The following is an 18,097-nucleotide window of genomic DNA, read 5'->3' as shown; positions in this document are numbered from 1 at the left end:
GAGGGCTCAGCTGGCACATGCTGTGTGAGGTGTTGAGGGTGGAGGGAGCTGTCTTCAGGGAATTGACGGTTTAGGCAGAGTGAACACGTGATTCGAGACAATTTAAGTGGTGAGAGGAGCAAGGCCGAGGTGGTGTGGCCAGACCCTTGGATGGAACCTTTCGGAGAAGGTGAGGTTGGGACCAATGGCCAGGGCAAGCAGCAGGGAGGGAGAGGCTGATCCCACCTTGGGAGAGGCGTGGTGCCTCGGTGGGGGGTGGGGGGGGGTCACAGGGCCAGGCTGCTGAGCAGTGAGACGGTTCAGTCCCTCTCCAGCCTTACCCAGACCTCAGCTGGCCTGGCCTGGAGGGGTCTGACCACTGCTTGCTCCTCTTGCTTCCTGGTTGCTGGTTTTGGTTTTGATGCTTAGAGGGCTGAGGAGGGTGTCCCCAGTAGCCCTCAGTGGCTTTGGGGCGGCAGCTGCTTCAGGGCCAGGAAGCTGCGACTGGGTGTGGGGCGCTCAGGGGCCGGCACAGGCGTGCATGAGGCAGGCGTGCGGGTGACCTTCGGTGCAGCCGCCCTCCGCACACCAGCCTCCGCCAGCCTGGCTTCCCTGACCCGGCTCCCCAACGCCCCACAGTCAGTGGTTTCAGCCTCTGAGTTCCCCAGGAAGCCCTCACCTGCCAGGTGTTCCTACCATATGACCTGCAGGGCCTAAGAGCCATAGGGAACATGGGTGGAAGGGCGTCATCAGGTGATCTGTCTTGTGTGTGCCCGGGAGCGTGAGCTCACTGTCGGCTGCTGGCCAGATAAGGAGGCCTCCCTGTGAATTTGGGAGGTCACTGCTGAGGGGGGGAGGGGCCCTTCATGTCCTCAGCTGCAGGCAGCACCGCACACCCTGGGGTTAGGAGGGGACCCTGCCCTGCAGATCTGGCCTCACCCCCTGAACACCAGCCTGACCTGTTTCTTTCCTCCCCAGGGTTTGGATGATTACGGGGCGCGGGCTGTGAGCAGGTAAGGGGTTTTGAGACTCGTCTTGGGGAGCTGTGGGTTTTGGGGAGCTGTCCCACCGGAGGCTGGAGTTGGGTGGTTCCCCTCCCAGGCCTGCTCTGTTGGGGCCTGGCTGGAGACCATGGTGTCTCCACTCTGAGTCAGTGAGCGGGGCCCAGGGTGCCTGTTCTCCGTCCCTCACCGCGCTGTGCCTTCCCCCAGTCCGCTCTGTAGGGCAGGGCCCTCAGTGCAGGATGCCCTGTCCCCTGGCAGCAGCCCAGGGTCCCCAGATAACGCCGACTGGGGGAAGCAGCCCCTCCTGGAGCTGCCTTCGTGCTCCCCTTGCGGGCGGGCGGGCGGGTGGGTGGGTGGGAGCAAGCCGGTCCTGGCCCTGTGCCCAGGCCAGAGTCAGGGACCCACTGCAGCCACTACTGGGGCTCCCATTCTTTCCTGGTGGGGCCCTCGGGCTGCCCACAGCCGCAGCATGACCCCCTCGCCTGGTGGTTTTGTGGCCCTGCTCTTTCCTGGCGTCCAGACCTGCTTGTCCAGACCTTGGCCAGGAGGGGGGCCCACCCCTGGGCTCGTCTCTCCAGAACCAGCCCAGGCTGGTGCAGATGGCTCAGGGCTGCAGCCTCCTGAACCCCTGACCTGGGCTCAGCCCTTGTCAGGCTCTGGGGGTCTCCTGTCACCACTCCCCCAGGGCCGGGTGGCCAGCCGCGTGGCTGGGAGGGCAGCTGCGGGGGAGGTGTGCGGCCCGGCAGCTGTCCTGTGCTTTGTTTCACAGCGGCAGTGGCACGCTGGTGTCCACAGTGTGAGGACGCTGACCCCGGGCATCTGCTGCTCAGAAGAGCTCCCGCCGTCCCCTGCCCCCCACCCCCCGTCTGTCTGGTCTCCATCGGTTTCCTCCTCGGCTCTCGTTGGTTTCTTCCTGGGTTGTTTCTCTTTCCCATTTGCCCCCTCACCCCCGCCTTTTGGTTGGTGACCCCAGACTCTGTGATCCCCCAGGGTCCATGGTGCTGCCCCATCTCCGCTCCCTATGTTTACACGCCCCCACCCGTGTGTCGGGACCTGCCGCCGGGCAGCGCGGGCGGGGTGTCCTCGCCGCTGCTCGCCATCCGCCGTATTCATGACACGCTGTCCCTCTTTGAAGGCTCACCGTGAGCCAGGTCTAAAAAGTTTGAAGAAAAAGAAAAATCTTAAAAAAACAAAAAAACAAAAAGATGAAAAACAGGAAAAGGACTTTTTTTTCCTGAAAAACAAAAACAGATATGCATGGACTCCGGTGTACGTACTGTTATCTCTGCATCTGACCCCCCCAGCACACGCTGGCACCTGTGTCAGGAGAGGGAGGGTGCTGGGGGCTCCACGAGGCTTGTGGCCCCGGGGGCATCCTTCTAGGCCGCACCCAGAGAAGGGCTCGGGCCGAGCCGGGGGCCTCCTGAGGAAGCTGGCCGCTCCTGTGAGGGAGGCCACAGCCCCCAGCCGTGCCTGCCCGCCAGGCCGGGCTCCTGACCGCTTCCTTGTCCCGGACGCCGTTGGACGATGTACAGACCAGAGCACGGCGCCAGCCTCGGGGCGCCGTGACCGTGACTGCACAGTGCACTGGCGGGGAGGGGGACCGGCCGCACTCGGACATTCCAAAGACCTCCAGAGACCACCCCCAACCCCACGTGTTCTGGAAATCATTTCTCTAACCAGCCTGTGAAGGAGTGAGGGCGGCTCTGGGCGCTACACCCCCGCACCTGCCATCGGGGAGCAGGCAGTCCCTGCCCAGTCCTCCCTAAACGCTCTCGTCTCTTTGTGTGTCTTGGTGACTTCAGAAACAGACATGCTGGACTTAGTGGCTGCTGGTATGGCCTCTTCACGCCTTGAATCTGGGAAGTGAGCGAGGGCGCAGCCGCTCCGCCCTTCCCGCCACGGGAGCCCCCGTGAAGCTGTGGACGCTCCTTTTTCTGATGTGATTTAGCAAAACCCTCCCGCCCCCTCCCGTGGACTAGGACATGGCTGGTAGCATTTGTGAGAGAAGCAGCTCAAGACGCAGACAGACCCTGTTTTATAATTAAGGAAAAAACAAAGCCAGAACATGGACCTTTGTAAAAAGAGCCTTCTATGTCGGTGTTCTAATTTTGCTAAAAGATCTCAAATCCAGGGGATTCCATGCTCAATGGATGAATGTAGACACAAAACCGCAAAACTTGTATGAAGATGTAAAGTGCTGAAAATATTTTTCCTGTTTCGTCTTTTTTTTTTTTTTAATCTGAAATTGTGCCCTGTACTGCAGTTGTTTGAATAAAAGTTTTATTTATTGCATCGAGTTGGGTGTGGCGCCTCCTTGCAGCCCCTCTGCGTGTGTCCGGGCCACACATGTGTGTGTGCAAAGCCTGCGTGTGTGCAAAGCCTGCGTGTGTGCAAAGCCTGGCCTCCTCGCCGACAGAATAACCAAGGTGCAGAGAGTGCCAGGCCACAGTGCTCTCCCTGGGGGCACCTGGGGAGGCCTGCACCCTGGGTGAGAGCCATGTGGGCCTGATCCAGGGACGCCCTGCTTGAGCCGACGTGCTCCCTGGAGCTTCCTCCCTGCAGACCCCTCCCGGGGGCTGGAGAGCCAGCTCTGCCCTGTGGCTGGTGGCACATGCTCCTGGCAGCATACGCCAGCTGCCAGGCGTCCCCCCATCCTCCACCCGGCTTATGTCCCCTCGGAGTCCTCAGACCTCACTCCCACCCGCTCCACCTGCACCAACCGAGCCCTGTGTTTCCTTGCAGTGCCGATGTGGAAGTGGCCAGATTTTGAGCGGCCCCTGACTAGAGTTAGTAAGTTGCCCTGGTTTTCTTATGCTGGGGTCCGAGGGTCTGCTGAACCTGCGTCTGCTCTCGGCTCCGGGTCTTTGCTTCCCTGGACCTCTCCTTGGGCTCTCGGATTTCCTCCCTCTGGAAGCTTGCGGGTCTGGCCTGGCCCTCTGTCTGGGTTCCCTGTTGCCTCTGCTGGGTGCTTTGGCCATAATCGGGGTGAAGCCTGGTGATCAGCTGCGAGGCTGGCTTTGGGCTCCTTTGGCTGAGTGCCCCTCAGACCGGTCCCTGGGCGTGGGTCTGAGCCCGTCCTGGCTGGCTCCTGGGTTGGTGAGTATCGCAGCCCCTCGAGGGCTGGGGAGACCAGGACGGGTCTGGGGGTAGCACCATGGCCTGTGCCCAGGTGAGAGCCACAGGCACACGGGAGCAGGAGCATGCGTCTGCCCCGCAGGGGATGAGCAGACGCAGTGGCTCTGTTCTGCCCAGGCTCACCTGCTGTCTGCCCCGACATGGCGCCAAGGGGCTACTCCAGGCTTTCCGGAGCAGGCCCCGGTGGCCTCCTCCAACTCCCAACTGGTCACGGTCCCTTCCCCTGTGCCCTTGGAAAGCAAGCGCCAACAGCTGGGGTCGGGGGGGTGCAGGGGGAGCCCACTGCCCTGGGCTCCTGTGCCTGGGTCTGGGCGGCACTGCTGCCCCTCTGCCCCACCCCAGCCCTGTCACTGAGAAGTCTGCTGCGTGAAGCTGGCACATGGGCCCTTTACAAAGATGGTCATCCCTTCACCTCCTTGGGTGTCACGGCGATGCCATCCTCCCTGTGGGCAGCCGGACCACTCCAGCAGGTCCTGGACTCTCCCTCTCCCTCCTTCGCTGCCTTTCCTGTTTTTGTGTGTATTTGTTTGTTTGTTTTGGCCGCACTGCGCGGCTTGTGGGATCTTAGTTCCCTGACCAGGGATCGAACCCGGGCCCCCAGCAGTGGAAGTACAGAGCCCTAACCACTGGACTGCCAGGGTTTTTTATCTATATATATGTTTGGGGTTTTTTTCCTGCCTTTCTCTTGAAGAGCTGCAGTGTGAGTTCTGGAAAACTCTAGAGACAAGTGCTCCTGAAACTGGGGGATGGGAGAAATGATTTTGACCCTGGCTCAGCAGTGGGTGACCTGGGCCACTCTCCTCCCCTGCATCTGTCCCTCTTCTTCCGAGATGCTTTGAGACACCTGCATCTCCCGCCCCCACCTCTGCTGCCCTTGTGGTCCCTCTGAGCTGGTGGAGCCCAGCTGATCTCACCCACTGGAGGTACTGGAAGGGGGTGAAGGCTCAGGGAGGCTCGTATGGCCTCTGCCTAGAACCCCACCCCTGGATGTGGGGCAGAGCCCCAGGGGCACGGCGGGCGGGGGTGCACTCATCCCTGGGAGCACACAGCACGGCGGCCGCAGGGTCTGCCTGTCCTGATGGTTCTACCAGGGGCAAGGGTGTCACAAGCCACCTCTGGTTGGTTGAGGGACATTGCTCAGCTTTGCCAGAGCTCACAGCCCTGGGAGGAGGGCCGGGGAAGAGAATGACTCAAGTCCAGAAGGCCCGATGTTCTGAAGTTGTGGCACGTTTTAAGAGGAAAACGTGGAGAAAGTTGAAATCTATGCTGTGACTGCTCTTCGCTCCTCCTCTGCTCCGGAGTCACCACAGGACACAAGCCACGCTTCGTGCTGACCGGGCTGTTCTCAGAACCACCCCCTTTCTTACTCAAGAAGTGGATTCAGAAGATAACCAAAGGCGATTCTACCAAATCCGCAGGGACGAATGTTTCGTGAGCCTGGACCCGAACGCTGCTCGGCTGCAGGGGTCCCACCTCGTCAGGCTGTGGGGGTCTGCAGAGGACTGGGTGGTGGGCACAGCCATTCCTGGCAGGGGGGCCTGGCTCGTGCCTGCCTTCACCGTGCCCGGGACTTCAGGCCTGCCCCCCGGAGGGTGCAAATCCATTCCGTATAAAAGCTACCGGCTGTCCGTGTGTCCCTGCTTAGGAGGGGGACAGAGCCCAGCCCCCAGTCCTCCGTCTGAGTGCCTGGTGGCCCTGCCTGGGGAGGGGCCCTGGCGTCCTGACAGCACTGACCCTCGCATACTCCAGCGTCTCCCATCTGGGTCAAGAAGAGCTTGTTCTGTGTCTGGGTGGTCCGCTGTTGATTGGCCCCGGCGTCCACCCCTGGGCAGTGACGGACGTCTGCAGGACAGCAGGATCGGCAGTGCCTCAGGTCCAAATCTTGTCATGTTTTGTCATCCCACTGTTGACCCCCAGTCCCTCACCTGGGGTCACTCAGGTGCCCTCCCCGGGGGTAGCTCTTAAGCCTATTCTTTCACAGAACATTCCAGAAAGTGGTGGGCACCCAAGGGGGCCTCATGCTTCCTCTGATGCTGAAGGGTGGGAGTATCCCACCCAGTGGTCTCTGGCCGGGGCTGCAGGAGGGAGTTGCTCCAGAGGTCTGGAGTGATTACAGCTGCCACCTGCTTCCTCAGAACCTGCAGTGTGGACAGCACATGCTTCTTCCATGGTCACACTGCTTTGGGGGAGGAGAAGAGGACAGTGTGGGTCAGAGGCCAGACACCCTCTTCAGGGAGGTCTTCCTGGTTCAGGTGGCAGTGTGGGTTTGCCACTGACCCTTTCTTTTTAATTGAAGTATAGTTGATTTATAATGTTGTGTTAATTTCTGCCATATAGCAAAGTGATTCAGTTATACCCATATATACATTCTTTTTTATATTCTTTTCCGTTACGGTTTATCACAGGATACTGAATATAATTCCTTGTGCTATACGGTAGGACCTTGTTGTTTATCCATCCTATATATAATAGTTTTCATCTGCGAATCCCAAACTCCCAATCCACCCCTCCCCCACCCCTCTTCCTCCTTGGCAACCACAAGTCTGTTCTCTACGTCTGTGAGTCTGTTTTGTAGATAAGTTCATTTGTATATTTTTTTTAGATTTTACATATAAGTGATATCATATGCTATTTGTTGTTCTTCACTTAGTATGAGACTCTCTAGGTCTATTCATGTTGCTGCAAATGGCATTATTTCATTCTTTTTTATGGCTGAGTAATATTCCATTGTGTATATACCACATCTTCTTTATTCATTTATCTGTCGATGGACATTTAGGCTGTTTCCATGTCTTGGCTATTGTGACTAGCGCTGTTGTGAACATAGGGGTGCATGTATCTTTTTGAATTATAGTTTCATCTGGATCATATGGCAACTGTAGTTTTGGGGGGAACCTCCATACTGTTTTCCATAGTGCCTGCACCAATCTCCCACCAACAGTGTAGGGAGGTTCCCTTTTCTCCACACCCTCTCCAGCATTTGTAATTTGTAGACTTCTTAATGATAACCATTCTGACCAGTGTGAGGTGGTACCTCATTGTACTTTTGATTTGCATTTCTCTAATAAGTAGCAATGTTGGAACATCTTTTCATGTGCCTGTTGGCCATCTGTATGTCTTCTTTGGACAAATGTCTAGTTAGGTCTTCTGCTCATTTTTCGATTGGGTTGTTTGGTTTTTTGTTGTTGAGATGTATGAGCTGTTTGTATATTTTGGAAATTAAGCTCTTGTCAGTCGCATCATTTGCAAATATTTTCTCCCAATCTGTAGGTTGTCTTTTTGTTTGTTTACGGTTTCCTTTGCTGTGCAAAAGCTTGTAAGTTTGATTAGGTCCCATTTGTTTATTTTTGCTTTTGTTTTTATTGCCTTGGGAGACTGACCTAAGAAAACATTGGTACGATTTATGTCAGAGAATGTTTTGCCTATGTTTTCTTCTAGGAGTTTTATGGTGTCATGTCTTATATTTAAGTCTATAAGCCATTTTGAGTTTATTTTTGTATATGGTTTGAGGGTGTGTTGTAACTTCGTTGATTTACACTGTGGCTGGTCACTGACCCTTTCTGATGAGAATGTAGGTGCGTCGGGACACACCCGGCTGGAACTCCCTTTTGCCCCTGGCTCTGGTCAGCACAGGCGCCATCCTCCCTTCTCTGGGTCCCTTCCCCTGCTGGGTCCCCGACTCTGGATGGACAAACCTGCCCCGTTTCTAGCCCCACAAGACCCCCCGCCATGACCCTGGCTGCGGACCGCCAAGGGCATGGAACCCTCCTCTAGGACCAGAGTCCAGTCCAGGCGGCCGCCCCCATGGCTGCCCTGCATCCTCCGTCCCGGGGCAGATGACGCTGGTCACAGCAGAACCTCGGTTTCAGAACCTCCAGGCCGCCCCTGCCCGGGGCCAGTGGGGCTGAAGCACATCTGCTCAGACCCAAGCCTGGGAGGCCAGAGAGGACCTGAATGAGAGAGACTGAGGCCCCGCCGGCTGGAAGGGCCTTTCATCAGGTGCAGATGTTCCGAGGCAGGGGTGGAACGGCTCCCAACTGTCAGGCAGCATCTTGGAGACGCAGAAGCCACACATTGCTCCATCATCAGTCTCCTCTCACTAGTTCATCCTTTGAACAACTGAGTGAGTCCAAAGTGCCTCAGTGTTTTAGAAAATGCCAGGTCCTCAGGCCAACACAGGGTTGCCCACCCCACGTTCTATCTCCCTGGGCACCTGGACAGAGCGCCCAGCCAGCTCCTGTGGACGCCCAGCCACGTCAGAGGCCACTCCCGCCCCAGGTAACAGCTCCTGTTCATGCCGAGCCCTCCGTGTCCCACGTGCCATCCGTGCTGTCACCCTTGGGACTGCCTGATGTCCCCCGGCCTGCTCTCCTGTGCCGTCCCCGCCTGGGCAGTTCCTCGGAGCCCACCGAACCCGAGGAGGAGAGGCCTCCGTGAGCATGAGGCCAGGTGCCGGCCCCACCCTGCACTCATCTCGTTCCATCTCAGCCCCTTGTCTGGTGCGTCCGTCTGTCCATCAGTCGCGGCCCCGGCACGCAGGGGCGGGCACGGCTCCTCTCTGAGGAGGCAGTCAGCCCCTCCGCAGGGGCTGCGGGCGTCCACCCCTGCCAGCCCCGTTGCCGCTGGGTTGCCTGCGCCTCGTGTCTGTCGTGTCGGCATGGGGCGGGCCACTCTCTGGGCCCCCAGGATGCATGGGCTGGGCTTGTGTGCTCTGCTGAGCTGTGGCTCTGTGTGTCAACAGCTGTGTCCTTGCAGACGGGCTCAGCTGCTGCTCTCGGGCAGGTGGCAGAGGGGTGCTTGGCCTTGGGGGGCGGCACACCCAGCTCAGGTGCGGCTCATGTGGGGCTGCCTCAGGTTGCGGAGAAAGGACCGGGGCTGATGTGGAGGGTCCCCCCCCATGCCCACCCACCCTGCCTTTGGGAGGGTTGACAGTTCGAGGTGGGGCACCTGGGGGGGTGAGCAGAGGGAGGCACGTTGGGGCTCAGCTGGCCTTGCGGACAGCGCCCCTTCCTGGCTCTCCCCAGCGGCCTCTGCCACCCACCGGCCCTGAGCTCAGAGCTGCGCCGTCGGGGTCCAGGTGGGTGCCGTCCGTAGCCGCAGGGCGGCACTCAGCACCCCTCCCGAAAACCACTAAAACCACTCTTCTCTTCTCAGGAATCCCTTCGCCAGCGTCCAGCTGAAGCCGACGGTGACCAATGACAGGTCTGCCCCACTCCTCAGCTGACGGCCACATCTGCACCCACTGCCCGTGGGGCCCCTCCTCCCACACCCTGACCTGTAACCTGTTTTGTTACAATCTGCTTGCTCCCCGTTTAGAGAATTCTCTCCTTCCAAGCCCTTCTGCCCCCACCTCAATCTGGCCTGGGCTGGACCCCGGCTGTTCCTACAGGGTCAGGAGGTGGCATGGCTGTGGTCAAGGAGAGTGAGGGGGGCTGGCCCCTGGAGCGGGGACCTGCTGCCTGGGCTGTGCGGCCAACCTTTTGGATCAGGCCCGTCTGTTGTGTGGGCCGGGGAGTCCCCAGGGTGCAGGGAGGACCATCGCATCAGCTTGTAGCTGTAAGGGGCGCCCCTGTCTGGTCAGTAATGAGGCCGCCCACCTGTACGTGCCTGCGGCAGCATGCAAGAGCAAGGGGGGGGAGGGGGGGAGAGGGGAGGGGAAGGGGTGAGGGGAGGGGGAGGGCGAGGGCCTGCCCCCCTTCCTTGGATTTATTATGAGCACTTAACTTCCTGGCAGACCCTTGATGGGGGCTTTGCTGGGTCTCCCCCCTCCCACTGGCAGTTTTGTGGGCCTCTCTGTCCCAGTTTCTCGCTGCCCACACCCTAACTAACTCCCATCCAGAACTGGCTGCAGGGCCCCCAGCTCTCCTCCCTGTCCCCAGGGTGGTCGGTGCTGTGGCCTGGCCCCCCAGGCTGCGTGCCATCGAGGGGGTCCTGCCCCAGGACTCCCGGGCGGGCCCCCTCAATGCTCTGGCTGTTTCCGTATTTCAGCTGAAATATAAGAGTTTAGAAACTTTATCGGATCCATGCTGTTTGACATTTGAGGCTGAAATACAGCCGTGCTAACTAACCACGTTGGTGACAGCAGTCCTTACCTCAGGAGACATTCCGGGCAGCGTTCGCTTGCTCCTCCCAGACCCTCCCAGGAGGGGCTCTGCGCACAGCCCAGAACACGAAGCACAGGGGGGCGGGACCCCAGAGGCTCTCACCTTGCAGAAGCTGGAGGCAGGCCGGGTGGGGCGAGGCAGGGTCACAGGGCAGATGTTTGCGGTGGAGGGGCACAGAAGCCCCACCTTCTCACAACCCACCTTGCTCCCAGCTCACCGCCCCCTCACCCGGCCTCCCCGTGCTGAGGGACAGGGGCGACCCCTGGAGAGGCAGGAGGAAGAGCTTCCCGGAGAGGTCCCCTCTCACCCTTACCTAGGCAGGGCCAGCTTCCAGGCAGGAAGAAGTGAGGGCTGCAGGTGTCAGTCCGCCGGCCCTGTTCTGGGAAGACACCCCAACCTGGGCACCCTAGGGGCCCAAGGTCACTGTCTCCCTCCACCAAGGTGTGCCAAGGACAGTTGGAGGAAGGGGCGGTCTCCCTCCTGCATCCCCCAGTGGTCAGAAGGGACCCCACCCCAGCACGGCCCATGCCCCCTCCTGCCCAAGGCTTTATCTGCAGACTCCAAAAGAAAACACGCTTAGCATGAAGGCTTTTTTCCTTAGCTTTGATTTCTCTTAAAAAACAGACAAGAAAGGAACAAGACGATCATTGTACCAGCATCATAAGCCTCAAATAAACAAACAAAAAACAAACTCAAAACAAGTCCCCACCCACACCCCAAAAGCAACAATAAATTTTACGTCTCTTTGGCAACAATAACTTAAAAGCATCCCACTTCGATCTGTTCTGACAACAGCGTTACAAAAATACCCCCTGTGCTGCCCTGCCCCACCCTCCCTCCCAGCTCCACCCCTTCCCACTGTCTCCATCCCTGCGGTAGGAACCCCCTGACACTGACCGTTGGGGGAAGCCCCCACTTTCCTTTGGCAGCTGGGCTGGGCACTACCGTGCAGAGGGGAGCCACAGGCACCTCTAGACAGGGGCTGAAGCAGCAGGACTGCGACCTGAAAGCCCCCCATCTTTCGGGCTGCCCACCTCAGTCCCCTTGCAGGGCTCCAGTGGGACCCAGGCAGGAGCCAGCCCAGACCCTGTGGGGAGGGAGAGCTTACGGTCTAACTGATTCAGTGAAGGGGAAACAGCCACAGACTTGGGAGCGGGGACACACGAGCCCGGTGTCCTCTTCTTGCACTGAGCAAACCCTGAACCGGCAGAAGGGGCAAAGGGGGCAGGGAGAGGCCGTCCTAGCAGGCCTGTACCTGCCCTCTCACCTGGGGTGAGGACACAGCAGCCTGCAACACACCACAGGAACCTGTGGGCAGGGCATGCGAGGGCCCCTGGCCTCAGAGGCCAAGCAGTCTTGACAGCGGGGGCCGGGGGGAGGGGGCAGCTTCAGGGTGAGGGGCGGCTGTAGGGCATCCCTAGGGCCTAGCAGCAAACCCAAGTGTCCAGGACAAATCCTGCCCCCAGGGCAGCACGGGGCTGGTGTGCACAGATGCTCTAATGTCCAGCGCCAGAGAGGGGCCTCTCGTCCTGCCCTGCTCCTCCAGGGTGCTGCATGGGGCACCGAAGCACTTGGAAGCTGCTGCTGACCACTGCCAGGATGAAAGTCCCCACCACTCTCGGTCACCATCCTCGCTGCTGCCGGGAAGAGAACCGGCAGGGGCTCCAAGCAGGGGCTGCCTGGGGCTCAGGCCTCTTTACAGCTGCCCCCAGCACCTGCTGTAGGACCTGGCAAACATGTTTAGGGAGACACTGGGGACACAGGGACTCCTGAGAGCACCCTCCCCTCCAAGGACAGCCAGAGTCCCCTCCCCCAGGACTTTCACCTGGCCTCAATCCCTGGCTTAGGGGCCACTGAGCAGCTGGGGCTGCAGCAGGCCTGCCCGCCTATCTAGGTAGGAGCCAGACGACTATCCTTCCCACCCCATCACCAGGGACCGGGCCCAACAAAGCTCAGCATCAGCCCTCTGAGTCCTCTTTTTACAGGTGGGGAAACTGAGACCCGAACAGGACTGGGCTGGCCAGGGTCACATACTCGCCTCCTGGTGACCTCCTTGCTTGTTCAGCCATCCATTAAGGGCACACTGTGTGACACAAACAGGCCAGCAGGTCCTTCCCTAGAGGCTGCAGCCTCAGGCCAAGGGCAGCAAGGGAGGGGCTGTGTCTGCCTGGGGGACAAGATAACTAGGGGCATCTTAGTGGGAAGGGAGCTTTCAGGGAAGCCTACCAGAATTGGGTGGTGGCAACTGGACAGGTATGAGCCCACCTGGTCTGAGGCTGACAGGAGTGGAGCTTGGAGGGAGGGGTGAGCTCAGGCCCCTGAGTAGGGCCCCCCCTAGGCACCTGAACCACCACCACCGTCTCTGGACAAGCCATTAGATCTGAGATGGGGGGTGGTGGATGAGGCAGACCAGCAAGGGCTGGGAAGGTTCTGGCAGGAGAGGCTGCTGCAGGTCAGAGAGCAGGGTGGGGGGCACTCAGTGTCCAGCCTGGTGCCTTCGAAAGAGGGAGAAAAGAGTGGGGGGCGGGGCACGGGGAGTGGGCATCCAGCTTACATCCTGAGGGTGCTGAGCCAGCTTTGTCTGGGGCACTGCATCTCCTCAGGGCGGTGAGGAAACGTGCCAAGGTGGCCACAACAAACAGGCCTGGAGTGACCTGACCTCTCCGAGCCTCAGTTTCCCCGTCTGAAAACTGAGCTTGTCCAGAAAACGAGAAGTAACGAGCGCAGGGCCTCGCACCCAGCAGGTACCCTTCCCGGCCGCCCTCACCACTGTCCTGACTCGGTATCCCCTCCCGCCAGCCCCACCGCAGCCTCACCTCCCACGGACCCGGAGTCCGAGTCGGAGACGTGCGTGATGGAGAAGCGGGACGCAGGCGCTGGTGAGACAGTGAAGCGAGAGAAGGGACTGGGCTTGGCGGGCTTGGGGGGCGCAGCAGGGACGCGCAGGGCTGGCTCCTGGGCCGGCGTCAGCGGGAGGCCATCGTCCCACTCGAACCCTCCGCCTGCGAGGGGCCCGCCGTCATTTGTGGATCGGATGGGGGAGACCCCGCCCACCAGCGAAGTCACAGGCCCCCGCCATGTTGCCCCGCCTCCATGAGGGCCCCCCCGCCCCGCCCCCCGTTGCCCCACCCTCGCCGCCGCGTCACCCCGCCTCCAGCTCACCCTCTTCGGCAGCGGGGACATCGGGGGAGCAGTCAGCCCGCCGATGCCTGCCGGGGGTGCTGGGGGAGCCCGGGCTGCCCGCCGGGAACGTGGGGGACGACTCCTTGGCGCCGGGGAAGGGCTCCCCGAGCTCCCGGGTGGGGCTTTCCTGGAGGATCAGAACAGCACGAGTCTCCCATGGCTTCCCGTCCCGCCGCAGACCCCCACTACCCACGCAGAGCCCACCCAGGGCAGCCGCCCACCTGGTCGAAGAGGTAGACGGTGACGTCGTCGAAGAAGGAGACGGCTTTCTTCTTGCGCTCCAGGTCCTCGCAGAAGGCCTCAGACAGCAGGTTGGGCATCTTAAGCAGGCTGCGCAGGTTGCGCGCACTCTGGCTCTCCGCCACCACCACTGGCACAGGCGGCGCCTCCTCCTCGCTCTCCTCGCTCGGCTCCTGGACGCTGTAGCAGCGGAGCTCCTCGTCCGACTCGTCGCTGTCTTCGCTGTCCTCCTCTTCCTCCTCCGGCCGCGCCTCTGGAGCCGCGGGGACTGCCGGCAGGGCCAGGCAGAGTGGGGTTCTGGGGGCACCTGGGTCCCCTGTCCGTTCCTGCAGGCCCGACCCTGACAGCAGTGCCAGGGTCTCCTGGAGCTCGGGGCGGTGGCTTCCTGAGCTGGGCCGGACCGGAGTCAGCAGGAAAATCTTAGAGCGCCCGGGGCTGGGCATGGGTGGCACCTGGGCTGGGTCTTGGGGCCAGGGAGGCTCCAGCCTGAGGCCCCTGGGGCAGGCGCTTGGCTCTGGGGAAGAGTCCTCAGGCAGTGGCAGTGGCGGCACCTCCCTGGGGCCAGAGCCCTGTGCCTCCCCAGGCATCCCCAACTCAGGGGAGGGCTGTGCAGACGGCAGCCTGGGGCTCTTCGGGCTCTCCAGATCGGGCTCTGGCCCGGGGACTGGGACACCTCCTTGCGTCTCCTTGGGGCCCAAGGGGGGCTCTGGCTCCGTGTCCAGGTCTGAGAAGTAGGCAGAGTCGCGATAGGGATTCTTCTCGCTGAGGCCACCCAGGGAGGCGGAGAGACGAGTCTCTGGCCCGGGGCTCTCACCCTCTGAGGCCAGCTCCTCAAAGGCCTCAGGCTCACAGGGCTCATGCGCCTCCTTGAGTACAAACTCAGGGGACTCGTAGTTCTCCGTGTCATAGCCGCTGTCCAGGGCTCGGGGCTGCCCGCCAGGGGTGCCAACAGCTAATGGGCTGAAGACCTCAGAGCCGCCATCACTGGCTGAGGATGGGATGTCCAGGGAGTCCAGGGAGTCGGGGGTCCCCACCTGCTTCTGTAGGGAGCGGAAGGCTGGTGTCACATCTGGTTTCTCAGCCTGTGGGCCATCGCTGGACAAGTCAGTGAAGACACCAGAAGTGGCCTCAGTCGTGTCCTCGTCTTCACTGCCTGGTGCCTCCAGCTCAGGGAAGCTGCTGCCACTGTCGCTGTCCAGGGCCTGGACTGGCTCGGTGGCAGGTTGTGGGCTGCCAGTGGGCATGGGTGAGGCAGGCAGGGTGGGTGGGGTGCTGGCCTCCTCGGCAGGAAGCAGGGCTCCCTCTTGGGATGGGGATGGGATGGAGGGAAGGGGCAGCTGGAGTCCACCAGAGCCCTCGGCCTCCTCTGCAAGCCTGGGCTCTGCCTGGGGGCTGTCACCCCCACTTCTGGCTGCCTCTATCCATGGGAATGTGACCAGGCATGGGGCAGGTGTCAGGCCCTCAGCAGGATACAGATGGGGGAGGCCAAGGCAACGGCCCAGCTTCTTACCAGAGGAGGCCCCCTTTGGCCCAAGGAGAGGCTCTCTACGGTCCTCTGGGATCAGAGGATGGCCCAGCTCAGGGACGGTCTGTAGGGCCTGCTTCACACCAGGGCAGCAGTCCGTGTAGCCTGAGAGGCCCGGGACCCAGAATTCTGGCACTCGGCTGCCGCTGTTGTTGTTGGCAGATACATTGGAGCTCCAGTGTCTGTGCTGGGCAGCCCTGGGCATCTCAGCCTCCCCCAGCTCTTCCCCACCTGGGGACGGTCGGGTCCCAGAGCTCCCGGAGGGGGATGTGCCCAGCGGGTCCTCAAAGAAGGGTGGGCAGAATGCCCCCACGCCCCAGTCAATATCCTCTGCTCTGGGCTCCGCCAGCATTGGGGTCTCCGGTGAGGGTGAGGGTGAGCGTGAGGTGCAAGGCAGGTCACGGGCATGGCTCCTGCATGGGTAGTAGTCGAAGTGGCCCCAGGGGCCATCAGCGGGCGGCGCGTGGCCCAGCAGTGGCTCCATGACCAGCGAGGCGGCCTCGCTGCCGTCAGAGTCATCGTCGTGGTCACTGCCGTCGGGGCGCAGGGTGGCGGCGAGGGTGCTGGGGGCACAGCCGGCACAGTCGGGGTCGTGGCCTGCGGCAGGCGCGGGGTCTTCCAGGCGGATGAAGTACTCGCTGCCCACCGAGGGGCTGTGAGCGCTGAGCACCGGCACCACGCCTGGGGGAGCGCCGTCAGGGATGCAGAGCTCCTGCAGACGCGCGTCTCGGCCCGGACTCAGTGCGCCCTCAGGCGGCGGGAAGGCCTCGGAGCCGCGGCAGGCTTCCCACTTGTACTCGAAGTTGAGGCCACGGCTCGTCTCAGTCACCGTCAGCACGTCGTCACCATCCGTGTGGAAGCTGTCGCCAGCAAACTGCTCCAGCAGTGGGAAGGATGAGGCGGCCGCAAGCTCGCCCGTGCCCCCCAGTGCCAGGCCTGCCGCCCCCAGCCCGGGGCCCGCGCTGCCCCCGCCAGGCCGCAGTGAGCGCCAGCGCCGCTCAAACTCCTCCTCCGCCTCAGTGGCACCCTTGGCACACAGGTAGGACAGCAGCAGGTGCACCTCCTCGGCCGTCGGCCGCTGCTCAGGCTGCAGCCAGCAGAACTGCATCACCTCATACCTGCAGGAAGGGATGCCCTGGGGCTCAGTCCCTGCCCCGCCACGGGTGGTAGTGCCTGGCCAGGATCCCAGCCCCAGGGAGTGGGCCAGTCCGCCCTCAGCACGAGGGTTCTCACACTCAGAACCCCGAGAGCAGTTACGGGCATCTCCTAAAGTGGGCGCGGTGGTGTGGGAGACAGCAGTGGACCGGGGCACTGTTCCCTTAGCTCATCCCTGCCAGGGCTGCAGGCAAATTTGTGTTTTGGATAAAGAGGCCATTCCACTGTAGGCACAGGGTGGGGCCCAGAGGTCACTGCTGGCCGGGGGGAGCCAGGGGGAGCTGGAGACCTAGGCTGTCAGGAGGAGCCACTTATGCTCTGGGGACTCAGAGCACCCCCCCTTTGTGTTGTCCTTCCTGCTGGGGACACCCCCAGCCCTGCCTGGCATCACAGGGTCCTCACCAGCGGTCAGAGAGGGTCAGCTGCAGCTGGGGCTTGGGCAGCTTGAGCTGCTGCTCCCGGACAGCATAGGCCAGCACCTGCCGGTCGGAGTGGTGGGGATAGGGCTGCGCTCCCAGCTCAAAGAGCTCCCAGATGGTCACGCCCAGGGACCTGTGGGGGTGACAGCCATCAGAGGGCGGGCATGGCTGGTCAACGCACGGCTACAAAGGGTCTCGAAGACTTGGGTGCCAAGGGCAGCTCCCGTCATCACACCAGCAGCCAGAAGACGGCGCCTTCCTTCAGTAAATGGGCAGTATGTGCCACCTGGCCGGGTCCAAGCCCACGCCCAGGGTGCTTGGACAAATAAACGCCAGACTGGCCTCCCACAAACCCAGTCAATTTGTTCATTCGTTCATTCCCTTGCCGGGCTGAAGCCCAGACACTGCCAGGTGCAGGAGCTGCCCTGGAGAAGCTCCCGGTCCTGCCAGGCACCTGCGGAGGCCAGAGGGAGGGAGGGGTGAGTCTAGGGACACCCCAGCCAGCATAGGTGGGCCAGGCAGCCAGTGCATGCGGGGCTGGGAGAAGGCAGCTGGGATCTTTCCAGTGGGCAATAGCTTCACCCAGCTCCCGGGGACCCCAGGCTGTCCCACAAAACTGGGGGCATGAGGGACAGCAGATTTGGTGACAGAGACGTCACAGCGGCCCTGGCCAAAGCCGTCTAGGGGACCCCAGTCAGTGTGGGCAGGTGGGCAGGCAGGGGAGGGTCAGCCAGAGGGAGAGGCGAGCGGGGGAATGGAGTGTCTGTGATGGGGGTACAGTTAATGGCTCAGGGGAGACCCCTGGAGAGCTCAGGAAGGGGGACTGGGCCCTGGATCCAGGCCCTGAGGGTTTATCAGGAGCAGAGGGAGGCCAGACAGGCCTGGGAAGCTGGGAGGAAGCACGAGGGGGAAGCAGAGGCTGGTCAAGGCCAGGGACAGGGGACCACCACAGCCAAGCCTCTAGAGGCTGTAGTCCTGGGTCCAAGCACCCACTCTGTGCCCAGCCCCAAGCCTCCAGGCTGCAGTCACAGGAGACCCCCAGCCCCACTGTCCCCTCTCAATGGGAACAGGTGCTACCATGAGGCCCCACGTCTCATCAACTTGCCCGAGTGCTCTGACCCTGATGTCTTCGGGCATTGGCCCAGTGGGCCCTGGGAGGGGCAGGGCTTCCTCCACAGGCCCTGTGGGCCCTGCCACTCTGCCAGCCCAACTGCTGTGGGCCGTGGCACTGGGCAGCGACAGGTGGCTCCAGAACCCCCACGACCTCACCTGGGGGCGTATTTGGCCACCTCCTACAGAGCGACAGGGCTACACAAACAAACACGTCCTCACACATGTGGCCTTGCTTGG

The 18,097-nt window shown here is 61.5% G+C and overlaps 2 protein-coding genes across 13 annotated transcripts in view; one reads left to right on the top strand and one right to left on the bottom strand.

Annotated features, from left to right (window-relative positions):
- The window catches only part of BAIAP2 (BAR/IMD domain containing adaptor protein 2), a 70,557-nt gene extending 60,808 nt beyond the window's left edge, over positions 1-9,749 (top strand). For 2 of the 6 annotated variants that reach the window (XM_057535938.1, XM_057535934.1), the window contains exons 13-14: positions 958-992; positions 9,276-9,749. In XM_057535938.1, the coding sequence (XP_057391921.1) occupies positions 958-992; positions 9,276-9,345 (105 nt within the window). In that variant the 3' untranslated portion in view covers positions 9,346-9,749. Of the gene's footprint in view, positions 1-957; positions 993-1,752; positions 3,283-3,728; positions 3,777-9,275 lie in introns of those variants that run through there. The other 4 variants (XM_057535939.1, XM_057535935.1, XM_057535936.1 and 1 more) reach the window with 3 other exon arrangements.
- Positions 9,750-11,463: 1,714 nt separating this feature from the next.
- Positions 11,464-18,097, bottom strand: part of AATK (apoptosis associated tyrosine kinase) — a 39,299-nt gene continuing 32,665 nt past the window's right edge. For 6 of the 7 annotated variants that reach the window (XM_007185841.2, XM_057536749.1, XM_057536746.1 and 3 more), the window contains 5 exons: positions 16,731-16,880; positions 13,630-16,291; positions 13,388-13,535; positions 13,042-13,227; positions 11,464-11,952 (listed from right to left, as the gene is read on the bottom strand). In XM_007185841.2, the coding sequence (XP_007185903.2) occupies positions 11,912-11,952; positions 13,042-13,227; positions 13,388-13,535; positions 13,630-16,291; positions 16,731-16,880 (3,187 nt within the window). In that variant the 3' untranslated portion in view covers positions 11,464-11,911. Of the gene's footprint in view, positions 11,953-12,257; positions 12,309-13,041; positions 13,228-13,387; positions 13,536-13,629; positions 16,292-16,730; positions 16,881-18,097 lie in introns of those variants that run through there. The other variant, XM_057536744.1, reaches the window with a different exon arrangement.

Source organism: Balaenoptera acutorostrata, chromosome 20 (assembly GCF_949987535.1).
Source record: "Balaenoptera acutorostrata chromosome 20, mBalAcu1.1, whole genome shotgun sequence".
Taxonomy (NCBI): Eukaryota; Metazoa; Chordata; class Mammalia; order Artiodactyla; family Balaenopteridae; genus Balaenoptera; species Balaenoptera acutorostrata.
The sequence above is the reverse complement of the archived record's forward strand: the minus strand, read 5'-3'. Positions and strand labels throughout refer to the sequence as shown.